Raw genomic sequence first — 23,224 nt, forward strand, 5'->3', positions numbered from 1 at the left:
GCTGGTGGTGTTGGGCCGAACGCTCGCCTTGGGGGCCTTGTACAGGAGTTTCACCCACGCAGTGAACCCCGCTTCTAGCCCAAATTGCTCCAGTGCCTCAAATAAATAATTTTACTCAATTCTGTCGAAGGCCTTTTCTGCGTCCAGTGAGATGATCACCTCTGGTGTTCTCTCTCCAGATGGTGTCATTATTACATTCAGCAGCCGCCTGATGATCTCAGTTAGCTGTCTACCCTTAACAAAGCCCGCCTGGACCTCTGCGACTACCTCTGGTACGCAGTTCTCCAGTCTCTTGGCCAGGACCGTCGTGAGTATCTTGAGGAGTGAATGGGTCTGTCTTTCTCCCTTTTGGGTATTAGCGATATCGTGGTCTGTGCTCGCATAGGAGGCATGGTGCCCCTTGCTAGCGAGTCTGCGAACATATCCTGTAGGTGTGGGCCAAGGCGGGTGCAAATTTTTTCTAGAAGTCTGGTGGGAACCCATTGAGTCCTGTGCCTTCCCCACCTGCACGGAGCTGATGCTCTCCATGATCTCTGCCAGTCCTATGGTGCTTCCAGTTATCGTCCTCCACGACTGGCATGTCCAGTCCATCGAGGAATCATTGCCTCCCGTGCCCCCGTCGCGCTGGCTCGGAGGTGTACAGCCCTCGGTGGAAGGTTTCGGACGCTCTTTTTTTTTTTTTCCTCGATTACCAGCCTGCCTCTGCTATTGTTCACCTGGGCTATCTCTCTGGTGGCTGCATGCTTTCTCAGCTGGTGAGCCAGTAGACGGCCAGCCTTTTCTATGTGCTCGTGTAATGTCCCCCTTGTCTGGCGGAGTTGGTGCACTGCTTTCCTGGTGGATAGCAGGTTAACGGCTATTTGTAGCTTTTTCCTCTCTGCCAGCAGCTCTACGGTAGGGGTCTTGGAATACTTTCTGTTGATCTCCAGAATGGAGTTGATCAGTTGTTGCCTAGCCTCTTCCCTGTCTCTGCGCGGCTTGCAGGTGAAGTAAAAAAAACTCACCACTATTCTTAGAATTCCCCCTGCACCAAAAAGGGTCAATAAGACATTCTAAATGGTGAACAGGGATTCTCACTCCCTGACTCCTATGCAGACTTGGTGGGTGCTATTCGGGTCAATCTATATTTTCAAGTTATCCCCTGGTATAACCCACATCTTCAATGAATAATTTTATCTACTTACCACTTAGTAGCATTGATCCTGGGTCCTGCGATGCTAAGTAAGTAAAGTAGACTTTGTAATAACCACTGTTTCAGATTAAAACTTTAACTTTTTATTATTTTTTCTTTTAAAAGATACAATCACTGTCTTTACAGAAAAGTAAAAAGATCTTGTTTCTGGATTCTCCTGGTTGATTGAAAAGACCTTCAGGTCTCTCTTGACAATCTCTGTTCTTTAACTTTTGGTCTTCCTCAGATGGATTTACTGTTCCACTCGGTTTCTGTGCTCTATCCTTCCCATGACTGAGCAATGAGAGCTGACTCTGCTGGCTGTTCCCTATTTAGGGTTTATATTCCCCTTCTAGCAGTGATTAAGTTTATATGACATTATCGTAAAGTAACTTTATTTTAGTCTTGATTGTACAAGGTACCTTTTTAATCTGAATTATTTCTAACACAACTATGTATTCATGTTGAGCATGACTTTAGCTCATCGAACTCTGATTATATTGTTTCCCTTGTGATGTTCAAAAGTGTTTTGATCCTGGAGGTGTGTTACATCTGGTTCCTATCACTTCTGAAGTTGCTTTATTGCCAAGTAGTGCTCCAGCTCAGAACTCTGACTCCGATTTGGGGCTAACACGTGTTCCCGTGGACACGTTATCTTCAGCTTCCGATATTCACCTGGTGTCAGCAGAATTTCACACCTAAACATTTGTCACCCAATTCAACTGAAGATCCTAGCAATTCATTTTTAACTGCTTACTAAAATAATTAACTTCAAAGACGGTGTGAAATATTGCTTTTTTCCATATAACTAAAAGTTTAATCTGCTGTGACTTATAAGACATGCATCAGTTTTGCAGCTTGAACAGTCACAAGATGTTTTCTTAATGCCTGTTTGATAAAGGCTATCTGCTTTTCAAAATCATCTTTTGCAACTGTTGTTAACCCTTCGTGGGATTTTTCCCTACATTCTTGCATGTACGCTTTAGGTCAGGCATTGTCAGACTTCCATGTTTCAAATGACATATTTTTCCCATTTTTAATTTTACGTAGGCTATAATCTCTCCCCTAGTCCCAGACTCCCAAAACACGAAAGGTGAGACTTCCCCCGTTCTGGTTATTATTAATGTACTCGTCTAAGGCCTGCAATGTTTTCTGGCAGAAGGCCTCATTGACCAAGAGGTCCATGTCCAACCTCCATGTGAGGCGCTGGGCACCGCCCGTCTCCAACCTCTCATCTATGTAAATGGAGCATGGTCGGAGATTATTATCGCGGAGTATTCCGCCCTTACTTCCCTGGAAGTGCTGATTTCCCCCACTGCAAATAAGTCTATCCTTGAGAATGCTGAGTATTCCTTCATACCGTGGTGTAGAAACCGCCATGGGTCCACCGCCCCCACCTGCTCCGTGAATGCTCCCAGTTCCCTAGCCATGCCTGTCCTTTTCCCCGATCTGGAATTTGGTCAGTCCATCAGTGGGTCCTGTTCGCAGTTGAAGTCGTACCCCCCTTCATGATTCAGTATGTGTCAATGTCAGGGATTTCCACCATGGTCTTTTTTGTGAAACCTGTGCCGTTCCAGTTGGGAGCGTACATCTTTACCAGAACTGCTACTTGCCCTCAGTGGTTCTTCTCCTTCAGGTGTGTCTCCTGCAGGAAGACAGTCGGCGTTCAAACTTTTTTTTTCTTTTTTTTTCCTTTTTATAAATTTAGAGTACCCAATTCATTTTTTCCAATTAAAGGGCAATTCCAACGAACATTTCAAGGGGAAAGATTTCCAGAGAACAAAGACACATTCGCACCAACTCCTCCCAAGTTTCCATGTCTGCCTGGGTGCAGAACTGAAGAAGAGGAGAGCTGGGTTTAATTGGTTCAAGGCACCCCTCCTTTAAGAAGGGATGAAGTTTGGGGTGGTGTACCTGGCTTGCCAGAAGCGTGAATATTATTTTGGCATGCCAGAGGAGACTATGGAGTTTGAGGGACAATGGACTGTCAGGAGAAGGTGGACATGGAAACTTAGGAGGTGTTGGTGCGAATGTTTCTTTGTTCTCTGGAAACCTTTCCCCTTGAAATGTTCATTTTGTTTTGATGGCGGGATGTTTGGATCAGGCCCCTCCATGGGCGTGGTGTTTGGAAGGCAGGCCCTCTGCGGGGGAACATTTAAGGGTGAGTGCACCTTTTCTGTTCTGTGGGGGATCGTGGGGTGGGGTTTGGGGAATTGGCAGGGTAGGGGGGTTTGGAGTCCTTGGGCCATCATGCTAGCTGGGCGGGCTTTTTTAACGGGAGTGCAATGGGGGATTGTCAGGAGAGAGAAGTGTGGGAGGGGGGGGGCAGGTGCTGACCAGGGCAGTGGAGGTTGGATGTGGGGTTGTTGGCGAATGAGGAGGTGTGAGAGTGGGTGAGGGCTGTCATTCAGAGGTATGTGGAGCTCAGTGACACAGAGGAGGTCACGGTCGCCACTCAAGGCAGTGGTTCGGGGGGTATCTATTTCAACTCGGGCATAAAGGGAGAAGGAGGAACAGGCAGAGCTGGCAAGGCTGGTGGAGGAGATCCTGACGGTAGACAAGGGGATATTCGGAGGCGCCAGAGACCGGGTTGTTGGAGGGGAAGAGGCGTCAAATAGAGTTCGACTTAGTGTCCACAGGGAAGGTGGTAGAGTAGCTACGGTGGGCCAGAGGAGCAGTATTTGAGTATGGTGAGAAGGCGAGCAAGATGCTTGCCCATCAGCTTAGGAAGCAAGAGGCGACGAAGAAGATTGGCACTGTAAAGCATAAGATGAGAAAGGTGGTGTTGGGACGGTGGGTGAATGGGTGCCTGGAGTTTCCCCAAGGTGGACGGGGAATTGGTGCAGGGATTGGGGGGCCCTATTGGATTGGGGGAACTTATGGAGTGTATGGGGGGCAATGCAGGCAGGGAAGGCCCTGGGGCCTGACTGGTTCCCGGTGTAGTTTTATAAAATGTTTGGGGAGGACCTTGGACCACTGTTGGTGAGGGCATACAATGAGGTTAGGGAAAGGGGGTAACTCCCCCCATATACTATCGCAGGTATCCATCTCTTTGATACTGATAAAGGACAAGGATCCAACCAGCATGCGTTGTGCAGCCGATATTGCTATTGAATGTAGACGCCAAGTTGTTGCTGATGTTGGCTTCCCCAATTGAGGGCTGCGCCCCAGGGCTGATGGACAAGGACCAAACTGGGTTCGCGAAAGGCAGACAGCTGTCGTCGAATGTGAGTAGATTGCTCAATGTGATTGATTCCTTCTGTGTGCCAGGAGGTGGCGATGGACGCGGAGAAGGCCTTTGACCTGTGGTGTGGGAATATCTGTGGGAGGTGTTGGGGCTCTGGCAGGTGTTTGTGGACTGGGCATGGTTGCTGTACAAGGCACCAGTTTCAAGTGAGCGGACGAACTGGGTGTGTTCGGGATATTTTGGGCTGTATCGGAGGACGAGGCCGGGGTGCCTGCTCTCGTCGTTGCTCTTTGTCTTGACAATAGAGCCACTGGCAATGGCACTTAGAAAGAACATTGAGGGATTGGAAAGGGTATGTGCGGGGGTGAGGTCTTCTAGTACGCAGGCGACCTGTTATTCATTTCGGACGCATTGGGGGCATTGTAGGGATCTTGGAGGGCTTTGACTGGTTCTCCGGGTACAAGTTGAACATGGGAAAGAGCAAGGTGTTCCTGATTTGAGACCAGAGGGCAGGGAGGAGGTTAGGAGAGCTGCCGTTTAAGATAGTGTGGGCGAGTTTCAGATACCTGGGCATTCAGATGACGAGGGGTTAGGCGCAACTGCACAAGTTGAATTTGACTTGGCTGGTGGAAGACCCGGGAATCCAGGGGCCGAGGGCGGCCGATATCTTGGCCTTTGCCTCCCTGATAGCCCGGAGACGGATCTTAATTAGATGGAGGGACATGGAGCCACTGAAATCAGGGGTGTGGGTGAGCGTCCAAGCAGAATTCCTGAGGCTGGAGAAGGTAAAGTTCGCTTTGAGGGGGTCGGTTGATGGATTTGCTCGTAGGTGGAAGCCATTGATTGACTTCTCCTAAGGAGGATCGAGGAGTCGGCAAAGGGGGAGGGGTGAAAGGGTTAAAATGGGGAAGGCAGACAGGGAGAAGGGGGCGACAGTGGGGAAGCAGGGGTGGGAGGGGAGACTGGGTGTGGTTATTTATAACGTATAATTCTGCTTGGGTTTATTTTTAATAAAAATGCCTGAATAAGATATTTTAAAAAAAAATAATACGAGTATATACTGCAGAAGCAACATTGAGATCACTTTGGTGATGAATACTCTGTTTTTAAATTTACGAATCATAAATGCATTTATCCACATTTGGGATCCCAATTAGATGTGTGATAGATAGCTGATCTATTGGACTAGATAGCTTTAAAGACGTGTTGTGCAGCAAAGGCTGTTGTATTTGTTGGAATGGAGTTATTTTTGTTAACGGGTATTTTACCTATATATTTGTTTTTGCAGTTATTCCTCGACATCCAATGCCATTTGCTGCAAAAAATATGTTTTATGATGAACACTGGAAAGAGAAGCAGGAAAGGGGCTTTACATGGTGGTTAAATTTTATTCTTACTCCTGATGAGTTTACAGTGAACACGGAGTCCTCCAGAGGTGAGCTGAAATGTTTACCAGGTGTTTCTTTAAGTATTTACTATTCTCTCCTTAAAGTATATCATAAACAATTTAATTCTCAGACCCAAAATGTTCTGGTGCTGTCTGAATAGTTTGGGCGCTCAATTTTAAGCTGTTACATAATTAGTTCTATAAATCCTTTCCCGACACTTTGTCTAGGATAACGTTTCTCCAAACTTTTATTCCTGCAGTTTGGACAACAAATTATTTGAATTTGTTTTTCAGTGAATACTGCTACACTGTTTATGGGTTCTGAGACACAGCACCATAAAGTTAGTGTTCCTGCAGCACCAACTAATGAAGAAATGTCACTGAGAGCATATACCGCGAAATGTAGACTGAATCGCCTTCGCCGTGCAGCCTGCAGGCTATTTACATCTGAAGGGATTGTCAAAGTTATACAGAAGTTGGAAGTCGCCATTGAGGCTAAACATCTGGTTGTGCGGAAAGACCGATATCTCTGGAAAGACATTGGTAAACTTTCAAGCAGATAGTTCTTGTATTTTTGGTGTGCTTTTTGAACTCCTGCACGATTGATTGCAGTCAAATAGTATTATTGAGTCCGAGCTGCTGTGCCGTTTATTAACTGTTTCATAAAGAAAGTGCTTGATCAAGATTGCTGTGGAATTATGATCATTGCACACGGGAGACAGACCTATTCAACTGATTCACGTGAAGGCTAAAGCATCACATCCTGTCTGCACTAACTGTAAACAATAGGCCAGGGAAGGAAGGAAAACATGACTTGAGTTATTGAAAATTAAAAATCACAAGGTTGGCGGGGTTTTGAAACTACATTTTCGGGTATAATTTATTCTACTTTTTATTCTGACAAACAAATGGGTATGCCATTGGTCACCACAGACTTAATAAGCAGGGATGTTTCATTGTGTTGCAGGAGTGTTTAAGAATTTCTTTTTCTTTCTATGGACTAGGTCTCCTAATAATAACCATTATTTGTTGCACATTCTAATAGATTCTGTATCCTTGTCTATTGGCACTTCAGTTGACTGATGGAAGATGAAGATGAGAATTTCAGTTATTATTTGGCAATAAAATGCTATCTTCCTGCTTTGACCTTTCCTTGAACAGTGTGTCTGAAATCAGAAAAATTGCACACTTATGTCACTTTAATTCTATTAATGTCGAATGGTATTAGTGTCCAGATATGTGCTGTGCTCCATATTGGTACAACTAAGATGTACTGGAATATAAGGTGTTTTTATGATTTTAAAACATAACACCTAGCAGAAGAACTTTATGATTTAATTTCAATGAAATGAAAGCAGACTTTGTTGATGGTTGCTATTTTGCAACTTCTGCACCGTATCAAAACGTCTCTGATGACATTAACATTGACCCTCTTAAGGCCAATTTTATTTTCTCGAAACTGAGAAACCCAGCCATGTCACTAACCCAGGTCTCTACACTTGGGGGCTTCGGGTCCCTCCACATTAGCAAGATCTGTCTCCGGGCTACCAGGGAGGCAGAGGCCAAAACGTCGGCCTCTTTCGCCCCATGATCTTCCGACACTCCAAATATCGCTGCCTCCGGACTCGGCACCACCTGTGTTTTTAGTACCGTGGACATTGCCTTAGCAAAACCTTGCGATTCCCAGGCCACCTGGATTTCCAGATATCGAAAGCTCTTCCCTACCATTCTAAGCGGCAGCTCTCCCAGTCTCTTCTCCTGTCCTCTTGCCTGGATCGCAGAAATTTCGCTTTTTCCCCATGTTCAATTTCTACCCCGAGAAAATTGCCAAATTCTCGCAAGATTTGCATTACTTCCCCCATCCCCTCTAACGAGTCCGAAATGTACAAGAACAGGTCATCTGCGTAGAGCGAGACCCGGTGCTCCACACCAGCCCTTTCCAGTTCCTAGAGGCTCTTAACGCCATGGCCAATGGCTCTTAACGCCATGGCCAATGGCTCTTAACGCCATGGCCAATGGCTCTTAACGCCATGGCCAATGGCTCTATGGCCAGAGCAAACAGTAACGGGGAGAGGGGCACCCTTGCCTCGTCCCTCGGTATAGGTCAAAATAACCCGACCTCAGCCGGTTCGTATGCACACTCACTACTGGTGCCTGATAGAGCAACCGCACCCTGTCAATGAAGCCCTCACCAAACCCAAACCTTCCTAGCGCCTCCCACAGGTAATTCCACTCCACCTGATCAAAAGCCTTGTTCGCATCCATCACTACCACCACCTCCGCCTTCTCTCCTTCTGAGGGCATCATAATAACATTTAGAAGCTGTTGAACATTGGCCTTGAGTTGCCTGCCCTTAACAAATCCCGTCTGGTCTTCCCCTATCACCCCCGGGACACAGTCCTCTATCCTTGTGGCCAGTATCTTAGCCAGCAGTTTGGCATCCACATTCAGTAGAGAAGTCGGCCTGTATGACCCTCATTGCTCCAGATACTTCTCCTGTTTCAGGATCAATAAAATCGAGGCCTGCGACATTGTTGGAGGAATAACTCCCTTCTCTTTTGCTTCGTTAAATGTCCTCACCAGCAGTGGGCTCAATATCTCTGGAAACCTCTTATCCACCGGGTAGCCGTCAGGCCCCGGGGCCTTGCCCGACTACATGCCTTCCAGCCCCTTGATTATTTCCTCAATCTCAATTGGTACCTCCATCAGGTTCTCCTCCACCCTCGGGAACCTCCACTGATCCAGAAACTGCCTCATCCCCTCCACCCCAGCCAGGGGTTCCGACTCATAATTTACTATAAAAGTCCTTAAACACCTTGTTCACCCCTGCTGGGTCCAGGACAATATTACCGTCTCTACTCTTTAGCTATCTCCCTGGCCGCCTCTTTTCCTAAGCTGGTGCGCTAACATTCTGCTTGCCCTTTCCCAGTACTCATAGGTCACCTCCCCTTGCCTTCCTCAACTTTTCGACTGCTTTCCCTGTGGTCAACAGCCCTTACTCTACCTGTAACCTCCATCGCTCCCGCAGTAGCCCTGTGTCTGGGGTCTCTGAATATCTGCTGTCCACCTGGAGTATCTCCTCAACTAACCTGGCCCTCTCAGCCCGTTCCACCTTTTCTCTGTGGGCCTTTATTGAGATTAATTCCCCTCTGACTGCTGCCTTCAAAGCTTCCCAGACAATTGCTGCAGAAACCTTCCCAGTATCATTTGTTTCTAGGTAGTTCTGGGTGGACTTGTTAACCCACCCACAGATCGCTTTGTTTGCTAGCAACCCCACATCCACAGCGGGCATTGCCCTCTCTCCACACTAACCCGTAGATCCACCCAGTGCGGGGCATGATCCGACACTGCAATGGGCGAGTACACATATCCACCACCTTAGATATTAGTGCCCTGCTCAGAACAATAAAGTCGATGCGAGGGTAGACCTTGTGGACATGTGGAAAAAAGGAAAACTCCTTCGTCCTCGGCTGTGCAAAGCTCCATGGGTCCCCCCCCCCCCCCCAATCTGTTCCATAAAACCCTTCAATTGGGACTTCCGGTGGCTGTGATGGAGTAGGAAGCCACACATTTGGGTGCTCCCGTTTTAAAGAGACTTTTCGGCTCTTTTGAGAGCCCAAAACGGAAATTTTTCGACGTCTCCCGGTGGGGGAAGGTGTGCTGAACAACTTTCCCCGCAGTCCATGCCTCGAACACGGAGTGGAAAGGGGGAAAAAACGGCAGCAGCTCCTCAGAAAAAACGGGGGAAGGAATCCAAGATGGCCACCGGAGGAGCCCCAGAGGATTGGAGGCTGTGGGCCCAGGAGCAACAAGCTGATCTCCTGCGCTGCTTTAAAGAATTCAAGGATGAGGTGCTGAGCTCTCTGCAGGAAACGAACAGAAGGCTGTCAGAGATTCAGTCCACCCAGGGTGCTGCCATCAAGGAGTTGCAGACGCAGGCCACTGAACGAGAGGAGGAGGCTGTGGTCCTCGTGAATAGGGTGGAGGGGCACGAGGCACTCCACAAGAAGTGGCAGGAACGCTTCGAGGAGCTTGATCACTGCATGAGGTGAAAAAACCTGCGGATCCTGGGCCTTGCGGAGGGGCTAGAGGGGTCGGACCTGACAGCCTACGTGGCTGTAATGCTGAACTCGCTAGTGGGGGCCGGGTCTTTCCATCTGCCTTTGGAGCTGGAGGGAGCGCACAGGGTGCTGGCCAGGAGGCCTAAGGAAGATGAACCCCCGCGTGCGGTGCTGGTGAGGTTCCATCGGTTAAGTGATCGGGAGTGCGTGCTACGCTGGGCCAAGAAGGTGAAGAACAGCAAGTGGGAGAATGGGGTAGTACGGATCTACCAGGATTGGAGTGCGGAGGTGGCTAAGCGGCAGTCCGGATTTAATCGGACGAAAGAGGTGCTTTATAGAAAAAAGATAAAGTTCGGAATGTTGCCGCCCGCGCGCCTGTGGGTAACTTATTCGGACCGGCACCATTATTTTGATTCCCCGGAGGAGGCGTGGGCCTTCGTGCGGACGGAGAAACTGGACTTGAACTAGGGGTTGGGGGTTGCGCGGTCGGCTGTAATATATTAGTGCTGGATTCTGCTGTTGCTGTGTTCTTTTTCTTCTATTTTTCTCTTCTTGTCTTAGTACTTTTGCAATTTTGATATGGTTATTTACGGAGGGGTTGTTCTGCTATGTTTTTGTGCTGTGGGCGCATTGTTTGGGCTGTGTATCTTGTGGGGGGGGGTCTGTTGTATTCTATGTCGGAGTGGGGGTATGGAGTGGGGCTGATATTTGGGAGCTGCGTCAGAAGGGTGTGGTGGGGCAGTGCGAAAGCGCGGGCTTTCCTCTGGTTTCCCGCGCTGCGGGGCTGGGGGGTTGGTGACGGGGAAAGCGGGGCCTTAACTGGTTCTTCCCCGCGCTGGAGCGGTGCCTGGAGGAGGGATAGATTAGGGGATGATCCCACTTCGGGAGGGGTCGGGCTACTGGCGGGAGTTTCCGGGGTCAGCAGAAGTTAGCTGACCCACGGAAGTACAATGGAGGACGGTTCGCGGCTGGGAGGGTTCCTAGCCTGGGGGGGAAGGGAGGGGGAGAAATGGGAATACCGGGTTGCTGCTGGTAGGGTCAAGCAGGAGCTTGGGGGGGGGGGGCGACAGAGGTGAGGTGTTGTCGCTATGGGGACTGGGTCGGGCGGGGGGTGCTGGCCTGGGGCGGGCAGTCAACGGGCTATGGCTAGCCGACGGGGGAGGGGGGCGGGACGCCCTCTGATCCGGTTGGTCACTTAGAATGCGAGAGGGTTGAATGGGCCGGTGGAGCGGTCGAGGGTACTGGCTCACCTGAAGGGGCTAAAGGCAGATGTGGCAATGCTTCAGGAGACCCACCTGAGGGTGGCGGACCAGGTCCACCTGAGGAAGGGATGGGTGGGGCAGGTTTTCCACTCTGGGTTGGATGTGAAGAACCGGGGAGTGGCGATTCTGGTGGGGAAAAATGTGTTGTTTGAGGCATCGGAGGTGGTGGCGGATAAGGGGGGTAGGTATGTTATGGTTAGGGGCAGGCTACAAGGAGAGAAGGTGGTACTGGCTAGTGTGTATGCCCCAAATTGGGACGATGCGGGCTTTATGAGGCGTATGTTGGGACGGATCCCGGATCTGGAGGCAGGAGGTCTGATCATAGAGGTCTGACTTTAATACGGTGTTGGATCCTTCACTGGGTCGGTCCAGCTCTAGGACGGGTAGGAGGCCGGCGGCGGCCAAGGTACTGAGAGGGTTTATGGATCAGATGGGTGGAGTGGATCCATGGAGGTTTGTGAGGCTGAGGACACGCGAGTACTCTTTCTTCTCCCACGTACATAGGGTCTACTCTCGGATAGATTTCTTCGTGGAGAGTAGGGGACTGATTCCGAGAGTAGAGGAGGCCGAGTATTCGGCCATCGCAATCTCCGACCACGCTCCGCATTGGATAGAGTTGGAGATGGGAGAGGTGTGGGACCAACGTCCGTTGTGGCGGTTGGATGTGGGGTTGTTGGTGGAGGAGGAGGTGTGTAGGAGGGTCCGGGCAAGTATTGAGGGGTACCTTGTGGTGAATGATACGGGGGAGGTTCAGGTGGGGATGGTCTGGGAAGTCCTGAAGGCAGTAATTCGTGGGGAGCTGATATCCATCCGAGCACACAGGGAGAGGAGTGAGAGGGATAGACTGGTGGGGAAGATGCTGGAGGTGGACAGGAGGTATGCAGAGGCACCAGAGGAGGAACTGTTGAGGGAGAGGCGCAGCTTGCAGGCTAAATTTGATTTGCTGACCACTAGAAAGGCGGAGGCACAGTGGAGGAAGGCACAAGGGGCAGTGTACGAACATGTTGAATGACACTCAATGAAGCGTGGGAAGGGGGGACTTTGCCCCCGACGATGTCGCGGGCGCTGATCTCGTTAATTTTAAAGAAGGACAAGGACCCCCAGCAGTGTGGCTCATACAGGCCCATATCTCTCCTCAACGTGGATGCTAAGGTGCTGGCAAAAATCCTGGCCACCAGGATAGAGGACTGTGTGCCAGGGGTTGTGCACGAGCACCAGACAGGTTTTGTGAAGGGAAGGCAGCTGAACACGAATGTGCGGAGATTGCTGAATGTCGTCATGATGCCGGCGATTGAGGGGGAGGCAGAGATAGTGGTGGCGCTGGATGTGGAGAAGGCCTTCGATAGAGTGGAGTGGGGGTACCTATGGGAGGTGTTGGGGAGGTTTGGATTTGGTGAAGGGTTCATTAGATGGGTAAAGCTGCTATATGAGGCCCCGATGGCGTGCGTGGCCACGAATAGGAGGAGGTCGGAGTACTTCCGGCTTTACCGAGGGACCAGGCAGGGTTGCCCCCTGTCCCCCTTGTTGTTTGCACTGGCAATCGAGCCGCTGCCGATGGCGTTGAGAGATTCAGAGAGGTGGAGAGGCTTGGTGCGAGGTGGAGAGGAACATAGGGTGTCGTTGTATGCCGATGACCTGTTACTGTATGTGGCGGACCCGGTGGGAGGGATGCCGGGAGTGATGGAGTTGCTAGCTGAGTTTGGGACCTTTTCAGGTTATAAATTAAATTTAGGCAAGAGCGAGGTGTTTGTGGTGCACCCTGGAGACCAGGAGGAAGGAATTGGTAGGCTCCCGCTTAGGCGGGCAGGGGAGAGCTTTAGGTACCTGGGGGTGCAGGTGGCCAGGGACTGGGGGACTCTTCACAAGCATAACTTCACCAGACTTGTAGATCAGATGGAGGAGGAGTTCAAGAGGTGGGACATGCTGCCATTGTCGTTGGTGGGGAGGGTACAGTCCGTCAAAATGACGGTGCTTCCGAGGTTCTTGTTCCTCTTTCAGTGCCTGCCCATATTTATCCCCAGGGCTGCCTTTAGGAGAGTGACTAGCAGTATTTTGAGCTTTGTGTGGGCACATGGGACTCCGAGATTGAAGAGGGTGTTCCTGGAGCGAGGAAGGGATAGAGGCGGGCTGGCGCTGCCCAACCTTCTGGGGTACTATTGGGCAGCCAATGTGTCAATGGTGCGTAAATGGGTGCTGGAGGGGGGAGGGGCGGCGTGGAAAAGAATGGAGATGGCGTCATGTAGAGGTACGAGCCTGGGTGCCATGGCAACGGCACCGTTGCCGCTCTCCCCTAAGAGGTTTACCACGAGCCCGGTGGTGGCGGCGACCCGAAGAATCTGGGGACAGTGGAGATGGCATCGGGGGGAAACAGGGGGCTCGATGGAGGCTCCACTTGGTGGCAACCATCGGTTCATCCCGGGGAACACGGATGGGGGATTTAGGGGTGGCAAAGGGCGGGCATCAGCAAATTGAGGGACCTGTTTATTGGCGTGAGGTTTGCGGGCCTGGGGGAACTGGAAGATAAATTTGGCCTTCCCCAAGGGAACATGTTCAGATACCTGCAGGTAAAGGCGTTTGCTAGGCGACAGGTAGAGGGATTCCCTTTGCTGCCCTCGCAGGGGACGATGGACAGAGTGCTTTCGGGGGTGTGGGTTGGAGAGGAGAAGGTGTCTGACATCTATAAGGTAATGCAGGAGGTGGAGGAGCTGAAGGCTAAATGGGAGGAGGAACTCGGGGAGCAGATAGAGGACGGGACTTGGGCGGATGCCTTGGAGAGAGTTAATGAGCCTCATGTGCGAGGCTTAGTCTCATCCAATTTAAGGTGCTGCACCGGGCTCGCATGTCCGGGACCAGGATGAGTAAGCTCTTTGGGGGTGAGGATAGCTGCACCAGATGTTTGGGGAGTCCAGCGAACCACGCCCATATGTTCTGGGCATGCCCAGCACTGGAAGAATTCTGGAAGGGGGTGGCGGAGACGGTGTCGTGGGTGGTTGGATCCAGGGTCAAACCAGGGTGGGGACTCGCGATCTTTGGAGTTGCGGTAGAGCCGGGAGTGCAGGAGGCGAAAGAGGCCGGTGTCCTGGCCTTTGCGTCCCTAGTAGCCCGCCGAAGGATTCTGTTACAGTGGAAGGATGCAAGGCCCCCAAGCGTGGAGACCTGGATCAGTGACATGGCGGGATTTATAAAATTGGAAAAGGTCCAATTTGCCCTGAGAGGATCAATACAAGGGTTCTATAAACGATGGCAGTCTTTCTGGACCCTGGCTCAGAGATAGTTAACTTGGTCAGAGAGAGAGAGCGAGAGAGAGAGCTATTGTAGCGTCTATTCTGTAACTTTTTTATAGTGTGTTAAAATGCTGTGTTCATGGAGGTGGGGCGAATGTATATTATTGTTATTTTTGGTATTTCACTAAGAACACAGAACATAGAACAGTACAGCACAGAACAGGCCCTTCGGCCCTCAATGTTGTGCCGAGCCATGATCACCCTACTCAACCCACGTATCAACCCTATAACCGTAACCCAACAACCCCCCCCCCCCCCCCCCCCCCCCCCCCCAACCTTACTTTTATTAGGACACTACGGGCAATTTAGCATGGCCAATCCACCTAACCCGCACATCTTTGGACTGTGGGAGGAAACCGGAGCACCCGGAGGAAACCCACGCACACAGGGGGAGGACGTGCAGACTCCGCACAGACAGTGACCCAGCCGGGAATCGAACCTGGGACCCTGGAGCTGTGAAGCATTTATGCTAACCACCATGCTACCCTGCTGCCCAATGTTGTATAAAATCAAAATTTTTCAATAAAAATTATTTAAAAAAAAAAAACCCTTCAATTACTTTGCTGCAGCCGGCCTCCTCCCTGTCCTGAATTTTGACTGTAAGTCTGGGATCTTACCTAACACCGGCCTCATAAATTCCACATCGTCCCAATTCGGAGCAATTCGGAGTACCACTTGCACCCCCACCAGCTTCCTACTCGCCATTATGTACCTACACCCCTTGTCTGACCTGATTCTCACTGCCTCGAATGCCACTCGTTTGCTGATCAAGATTGTTACCCCCCCTGGTCTATTGAGCCCAGTCTTGAGTGGAACACTTGGCTAACCCACTCCTTCCTCAATCTCGTCTGGTCTGTAACCTTTAGGTGTGTCTCTTGTAGCATTGCCATGTCCGCCTTAGTTCCCTCAAATGCGCGAACAAATGAGCCCTCTCCTGAGATTCTGCTTTGTGGACCTATTCTCCATCTTCTCCTGCATTCTTTTCTGGCGGTCATTCATCATCCTCGCCTTGCTTTCCAGCACGGTTATATACTCCTCGTGCTCGGACAACTTTTGTTTGACCTCCTGGATCGCTCTCCCATGGGTTTCCTGATTCTGAACCACTTGATCAATCGAAGCCTTAATCCGGTCCAACATGTCCTTCAGCTTGGCGAAGCAATCCTTGAAAAACTTCACCAGCTGCTCCGTCGACCACTGTGCCGTCTCCCCACGGCCCTTGTTCTCCGCCATGCAGTCCCGTGTTACCAGCTCTACTTGCGTCTCCCTTATAGGACTTTGTCGTCTCACACGTTCACTTCTGGTCCAATTCTGAATACACCGGAGGGGGATTTCTCCTTAATGTCTCACTCTTCACCGATTTATCCCATAAAATCTGAGAAAAATCAGGAGAAACAGGTCCAAAAGTCCGTTCCAGACAGGAGCTATCAAATGTGCGAACCTACTTCTCCATGGCCGCCACTGGAAGTTTGAGATCTCAACATTCAATGGTTGTCAAAACCGAAGTCAGCAGGATTTGTGAATTTCTGAAAAGCTTCTCCATTGAAGGAATTTGGGAAGCCCTGAGAGCATAACATTTCTTGGATCGTTGGTATAGAATTGCCAACAGAGAGGGAGAAATCTTTCCTTAAGCCAGCAGTGAATATACATCACAGAAACTGGCCATTTTGTCAAATTGGCTGATGCTTCTCACAAGCCTCCTGCCACCCCACTTCTCCTAACCACATCATGGTAATGTGGAAAGGATGAGAACAGGGAATATACAAAGTATGAAAAAGTTAATCAACCATGAAACATCCCTTTACTGCACAACCATGTACTCTGTTTACCCACCAATGAACTATGCAATTCCCCACGAAATGGAAAGAAATAGATAATGCACTGAATTGATATAGCACTGAAGAGGGACATTTGGATCATCGTGACTGCACCAGCTCTCTAGGGGCAATTTGCAAAATGTCACTTCCTCACCATTTCCCCATAGCCCTGTGTATTCTTCCTTTTCCAATAACAATCCAATTCCCTCATTAATGCCTTGATTGAATCTGCACACTGCCACCGTTTCAGGTAGTGCATTGCAGATTCAAACCACTCGTGCAAACATTTATTTTCATGCTGTTGTTTCTTTTGCCAATTACTTCAAATCTGCACCCTCTTGTACTTGATCCTTCCAGCAATGGGACTGCCCCCCCCCCCCCCCACCTATCTTTGCTACCCAGACCCCTCATGACTTTGAATACCTCTATTAAATCTCCTCTTATTTTCTCTTCTCCAAAGAAAACAGTCCCAATGTCTCCCAATTGTAATTGAACTCCACATTACATCTTCACACTCTAATGCCTTCACACCTTTCCCAAAGCATGGTGCCCAGCATTAGACAAAATACTTCAGCTGAGGCTGAACCAGTGTTCTGTACAAGTTTAACATAATTTTCTTTCTTTTGTAGGGTCAATTTAACGTGGCCAATCCAGCTACCCTGCACATCTTTGGGTTGTGAGGATAAGACCCACATAGACACAGCGTGAATGTGCAAACTCCTCATGGGCAGTAACCTAGGGCCGGGATTGAACCCGGGTCTTCGGTGCAATGAGGCAGCAGTGCTAACCTTTGTGACACTCTGCCGCATACCATTGCTTTATTAACCACATTCTTAATCTGTCCCTGCAACCTTTTAATGATTAATGCACATTTCCAATCATGTTCCTCTGCTCCTGCACCTCCTTTTGAATTGTACCTTTTTTATATCGTGTCTCCACATTCTTCCTACCAAAATAAAGCACTTCACCCTTCTCTGCGTTAAACTTCATCTGTCACTTGTCCACTTATTGAACCAACTTATTTCTGTCCTTTTGAAGTTCTCCACCTCCTCACAGTTCACAATGCTTCCAAGTTTCTTATAATTTGCAATTGATACCCTGTACAGCAAGGCTTTGACCATTAATATATATCAGTGTAAGGGCTCCAACATTGACCCCGGAAAACTCCAAGGCAAGACTTTGTCCAGTTCAAAGAACATCTATTAACCACTATTTGTTTCCTGTCACTTGCCAAATTTAATATCAGTGTTCCTGCTGTCCCTTTTCTCCAATGAGCCGTAATGTACCCAAAAGGCTATTGGGCAACATTTTATCAAGTGCCTTTTGGAAGTCCATCAACAGCATTGCACTCCACAATCTTCTCTGTTACCTCATCAAAATAAAACCCCGAGTTAGGTAAACATAAATTGCCCATAACAAATCTGTGCTGGCTCCCTTAATCAACCTGCATTGCCAAGTTACTATTAATTTTGTCCTGAATTATTATTTCTAGAAGCTTCCACACCAACAAGTGTGATGGTTGTAGATATTTGAGCTATACTGTGTTATAGGTATTTGGTGCAGTAAGGGCTAAAAGCCTGAGTTAGTATTTGACTCCTGCAGTCATGTTAGAAAGTAATCTTAGTTTGAAAGAGAACAAAGGTTTTGGGAGCTAGGGGTGCAGCTAAGCTATCATAAAAAAAATTGGCCTAATACAGTTTTGTTTGGATTGAGGTTAATTAGATTTTAGCTTTGTTGATGACGTTGCTCAAAGGTATCAAGCATTTTGCAGAAAGCAAGTCAGGAGTTCGAGATGAAGTTGTGACCAGTAGTCAAGCAGATTGTTCTTGCTGCAGTTCAGTTAGAATAGATTTAGTAGTTTTTTCCCAAGCAGTGCAGACTTGTCTGAGAACAAGGGAAACTGAAACAAGCTGAGAAGCATCTTCTGAATACATGCATCCAAAGTTTCCTCATGGTTCTGACAGGATTCAGGTCCTTAAAGCAATGTCAAAAGATCTTTCTCAAAGAACATCTCTGTACGCCAGGCATCTCTATGTACTAATGGTATTTAAAGTGGATTGGGAGCTGAGATGGTTGTTCTTATTGTTGGAGTGCGAATAAAGGTAGCAGTTAAGGGCAATGTATTCACTAGATTGAGTAGCATTGTTTAATGGGTAACTAAGATATTTTCTTCTGTGATGTTAAAGATGTTTTAATACTATGTTAGTAATAAAGTTTGTTTTAATATACCATATCCCTATTTCTTCGTGAAGTCGGGCGACACGGTAGCACGGTGGTTAGTACTGTTGCATCACAGCTCTAGGGTCCTAGGTTCGATTCCTGGCTTGGGTCATTGTCTGAGTGGAGTCTACGTTCTCCCCGTGTCTGTGTGGGTTTCCTCTGGGTGTTCCGGTTTCCTCCCCCAGTCCAAAGATGTGCAGGTTGGGTGGATTGGCAATGCTAAATTGCCCTTCGTGTCCAAAGCGATTAGTTGGAGTTACTGGGTTACGGGCTAGGCTGGAGGTGTTAGTTTAAGTGGGGTGCTCTTTCCAAGATTCGGTGCAGACTTGATGGGCCGCATGGCATCCTGTAAATTCTATGATTCAATGAAGTCACTCCTGGAGCAGGGCATCTTTTCCTCACTGTCTTACAAAATTAAAATAGAATATTGGGGTTTCTGTTCAGTATCCTAGCCACTTTTGGTGTCTGGTCTGGGATCATAATACAAGGTTAAACCCATTGGCCTGTAGTTGCTGGGATTATCCTTTTTCGAACAAGGGTTCATAATTTGCAACTCTCTAGAAATTTGGCATCGCCTCTGAGTCTAAAGAAAACTGAAGAATTATGACCTGTGCCTCCACGTTCTTTATTCTTCCCAAAATATCATTGGATGCATTCCATCCCGTTATGGTGCCTAATTAACTCAAGTATAGATCCAATACCACCATATACATTTTTGCTTTTCAAATACCTGAATTACCTCCTCTGTCACCGTGACATACATTATTTATAATCTTTATTGTCACAAGTAGGCTTACATTAACACTGCAATGAAGTTACTGTGAAAAGCCCTAGTCGCCACATTCCGGCACCTGTTCGGAACCAACCTTTTGCTCTAACCCAGGCAATTGGAATAATTCTCACCCCATTCAAGTTAGTTTTCATTCTTTTTCTATAATCAACCTAAACCTGATGATACAATGATCTTTTTCTCCTAAATGTTTCCTTACTGACACTTGATCCACTTGACCCACCTTATTCTCAAGAACCAGTCCTAAGTGAACTCTTTGCTCCAATCCTTCATTTAAGTTATTGTACCTCACCGACAGTGACACATGTAGCTCTCAAATTCCTAATAATGGGGTTCCGACTGCAATCATGTTGAGAGCATTCACGGGGGTTGATGATAAATACAATGACATCTGAAGGTACTATCTGATGAGTTCACAATATGCTTTTTTTTATATGTCTTGCGACAGTGTAATAGCACCACAAATTGGTACGGTATAGGTTCAATTACTTGTATTATTCGTGGGCAACCAGAATGAGAGTAAAAATTATTGAAAAGAATAACTCACAGTTCAAGTAGACTTTTTATCAGAACGAAATTAGCCATACATAGTCAAAAATTCAATTTACACTGAAACCAACATTGCATTTGGTGATGTAGCTGTATGAAAGGCACTTCCCTCCATTTTGAAATGAATTGGTTTTTGTATTTGGCCATTAGGAAACTAGTTTGCCAGCTTAACTTTTATAATTTTTTCAGTGCTGTTATGTTGACATATTTTCTCCTTCACTAAAGGAGAACGCCAGAAGATCCTTAAATGGCTTTTGTCTTACAATCCTCTGTGGCTACGAATAGGACTGGAGGTGAGGTTTAATTGGTATAATTAGATATAATAATAATGGTTTATTGCATCTTTTGACCAGGTTTCAAACCATACAATTTTTCATTTCCTTGCATTGTATTTGAGATAAACAAATGTAACACCTCTGATGAATATGGTTCTGTTTTTATTTATGATGTGAAAGAAGACATTTTAGTACACTAGCTGAAATCTTTTTGTCACATTTTAGTGTGTTTTTGGTGAACTGATTCCGCTGGAAAGCAACAGTGATGTGATTGGCTTAGCTAGATTTATATTAAATCGTCTACTTTGGAATTCTGACATAACCGCAGCATATAGACATCCAACTGTGCCACATTTATATCGTGACGGTAAGAATATTTTGCTTCAAATACATGGATTGATTCTGTTTGTAATTGTAAGTTTGACATGTAGGATACAGAACCATCTGATTAACTTGAAGTGCCTTCACCAGCAAATAGTTTGTGAATCAGATTAATTCTAGATGAAACGGGTGCATAATTTTTCTGTTAACATTTTAATTATGCTAATTCAGATAGCCTAGACATGGATGAGAATCATTAGAATTTACAGCACAAAATTAGACTACAAAGCACAGTGGGCGTGAGTTAATCAAACATTTCTACGTGTCATTTTTGGCGGGGTGTTTCGCTGTTTTTTTGGATGAGATTCCACCAGAGACACCCACATTTTGGCCTTGGGGAGTTTCTCTTCAGTCTAGCCGCACTTAAAATATTTTCATCACCAGGAGAGCTGAACTCGCTGGCTAGACCGTCTACTCCGCGATCATGCCACCATTTTGAATGGGCCCCAATCTGTAAGTGAGCTTGAGGGTCCACCCAACCTACAGCATAACCTACACACACATGGGCATTAACCCCTCCACAAATGTGAGGACACCTTGCTATGGGGTCGTTGAGCCCCGCCATCTTTTCTAGCTTGCCTGGCACTTGGACTGGCAGTATCAAGGTTCCTTTGTGCAAGAGGGAGAGCCAGGATGTCACCATGTTGCCCCTGACCATTCAGGGGTCTCCACTGGCCTGGGAAAGCCTCCAGGTGCCATCAAGCCTGGTTCATATTTGTGTGGACCAGAAACAAAGGCGCCCAGTCAAGGCCTCCCTGAGGCCATTAGTTCCTGAGAGCCCAGATAATACGGCGTACGTATATTTAAATGAGCCTAATGAGTAAGTTAAATATGCAAAGTTCAGTTCTATTGCGCGACTCGCCTTGAGCGTTGCAAATCTCGTGAGAGGCCTCTTGTGAGATTCAAGGCCTTGTTGCGATATCAAGCCGTACGCAACAAGGCTGTTATGTTGCGTCCAGTATCTTTGATAAAGCTTTCCACATTTTCTATTTTTTTTCCCACAAAATGTTTATCCATTTTTTCTCAAAAGCTGTGTGGAGTCTGCTTCCACTATCACTTTCATAATTTTTTGTAACTGAGGCAGCTTACTCATCCACTTTAGAAAGCATTATATCTTGACCATAGTCACTGGAGTCGAATGCCAGATGAAGTAAGAGTGGCCTGTTTGACCTCTGATTGACATTAGTGAATAGTTGTACATTTGTGACCATTGTCAGCTTTAATTTCCTGGATCCCAGCCCACAAATGACCAGGTTTATTGAGTTCAATTTTACTGGTGTTTCTGTGGTTCCCCTCACTGGTCTCAATTGTTATAAACTACATTTACATTTAGATTAAAATATTCAGGGCATATACTAACCCACAATCAGTCCTGTTGTCTTTTGTGGAATGCTGTATCTTATTTTTTTTCTGTAATTGCTGATCCTGCCATACAAGTTATATCTTTACCCAGAAATGTGCAAGTTTAGTCATTTGCTCATCTGTGGATTGTACTGTTAACTTGTCAAAGAAATTCTTTGATAGTCCCAGTTGTTGAACTATGTTCTTTCAAAATTAATTTAAAGACCACCTTGTTAATATCTAGGATGAGGGTTTTTGTTATAAGCAACCTCTATTTCTGAGCTGTAAAATTCCTTCAAATTAATCATGTCTGCCATTTACACTATTAATCTATTTTAATTTGGAATTATGAAGCAATAACTCCTTTTAAAGCTGATTTTTCAGTCCTTTCCTTCCTTTTACACGTTAATAGCCAAGATTTGTCTGCATGCTTTGCTAGTGTTCAAGATTCTGGCCCAACTAGTGTTTCCTCAATAAATTCTTCAATAACCAGATTCCAATTAAGTGATTCTCATTGAATTAAACAAGATCCATTTTATTCTCCTAAAAGTATTTCTTCCTTGCTAACTGAAAGGAAAAAAGAAACTTATTTTTACTTTTGATGCCACTGTACACAGTTTAATCTGTACAGTTGAATTATTCATCTTGAGAAAATTATTCTGGATACCAGATCTTGCAAAGAACTGCCTTGAAATTTTCTATCAAGGCATTGCATCAGTCTCTAAGAGGATAGTAATGAATATGGTACAAGTGAAACAGGAGTGGCTGATTTCACGCTCAACCTTCTGACTGGGCAGGGAGGGGGAGGAGTGTAGTGCTACCAACTGAGCCATGGCTGATGATCAATAGAAAGATTATGATCAATGATGCATAATTTCATTATTGCAGAAAAGGAGAGGCATTTTGGTGAAGCTTTTCATCTTGTACTCATAAGGACAGATTAGCAAGAATATCAGTTGTAAAGGGAACAACAGTTTATACTGCATCACAAGAGAGTACTGATCGGTTGGCAATTGGACTCTGGTGGATGCTTTGTCATGGAGAATGCACCAGTGAACACAGGCAGGAGAGAAGTTACATACGTTCATACACAGAGCCTGCCCTTTGCAGACAGAAGGAGCATGTCCACGCATTGTGTCTTTTTTCAACTAAACAAAAGCTTGGGGGACAGCCATTTCCTGGTTCATTTCCCATGGCAATGCCTTGACCAATCAGTTGACCTGACTGGTTTGAATTGAGCTAAAGCTTGACAGTTAGGTGTTCCTTTGTGCATTTCCCATGGCAATGTCTCTACCAACCAGAACTCATTTATCACCAATCAGTACTCTCTTTTCATGCAGTATAAATTGTTGTTCCCATTACAATTGATATTCTTGAAGTTGTCCTGATGAGTGCAAGACAAAAATCTTTTTCCACACTACTCCTCTGTAATTAATAATTTTGTTCATTTAATCAATAGTATGTGAATGTACATTTAATGTTATCTTCCATTAGGGCTCAGC

At 47.0% G+C, this 23,224-nt stretch overlaps 1 protein-coding gene across 1 annotated transcript in view; it reads left to right on the plus strand.

The window, feature by feature from the left end:
- aspm (assembly factor for spindle microtubules) overlaps positions 1-23,224 on the plus strand; it is a 128,827-nt gene that overhangs the window by 18,393 nt on the left and 87,210 nt on the right. Inside the window, 4 exon segments of the mRNA XM_038794876.1 lie at positions 5,647-5,793; positions 6,040-6,288; positions 19,951-20,018; positions 20,226-20,367. Coding sequence (XP_038650804.1) covers positions 5,647-5,793; positions 6,040-6,288; positions 19,951-20,018; positions 20,226-20,367 — 606 coding nt within the window.

The sequence above is a fragment of the Scyliorhinus canicula genome, chromosome 4 (assembly GCF_902713615.1).
Source record: "Scyliorhinus canicula chromosome 4, sScyCan1.1, whole genome shotgun sequence".
Classification (NCBI taxonomy): domain Eukaryota; kingdom Metazoa; phylum Chordata; class Chondrichthyes; order Carcharhiniformes; family Scyliorhinidae; genus Scyliorhinus; species Scyliorhinus canicula.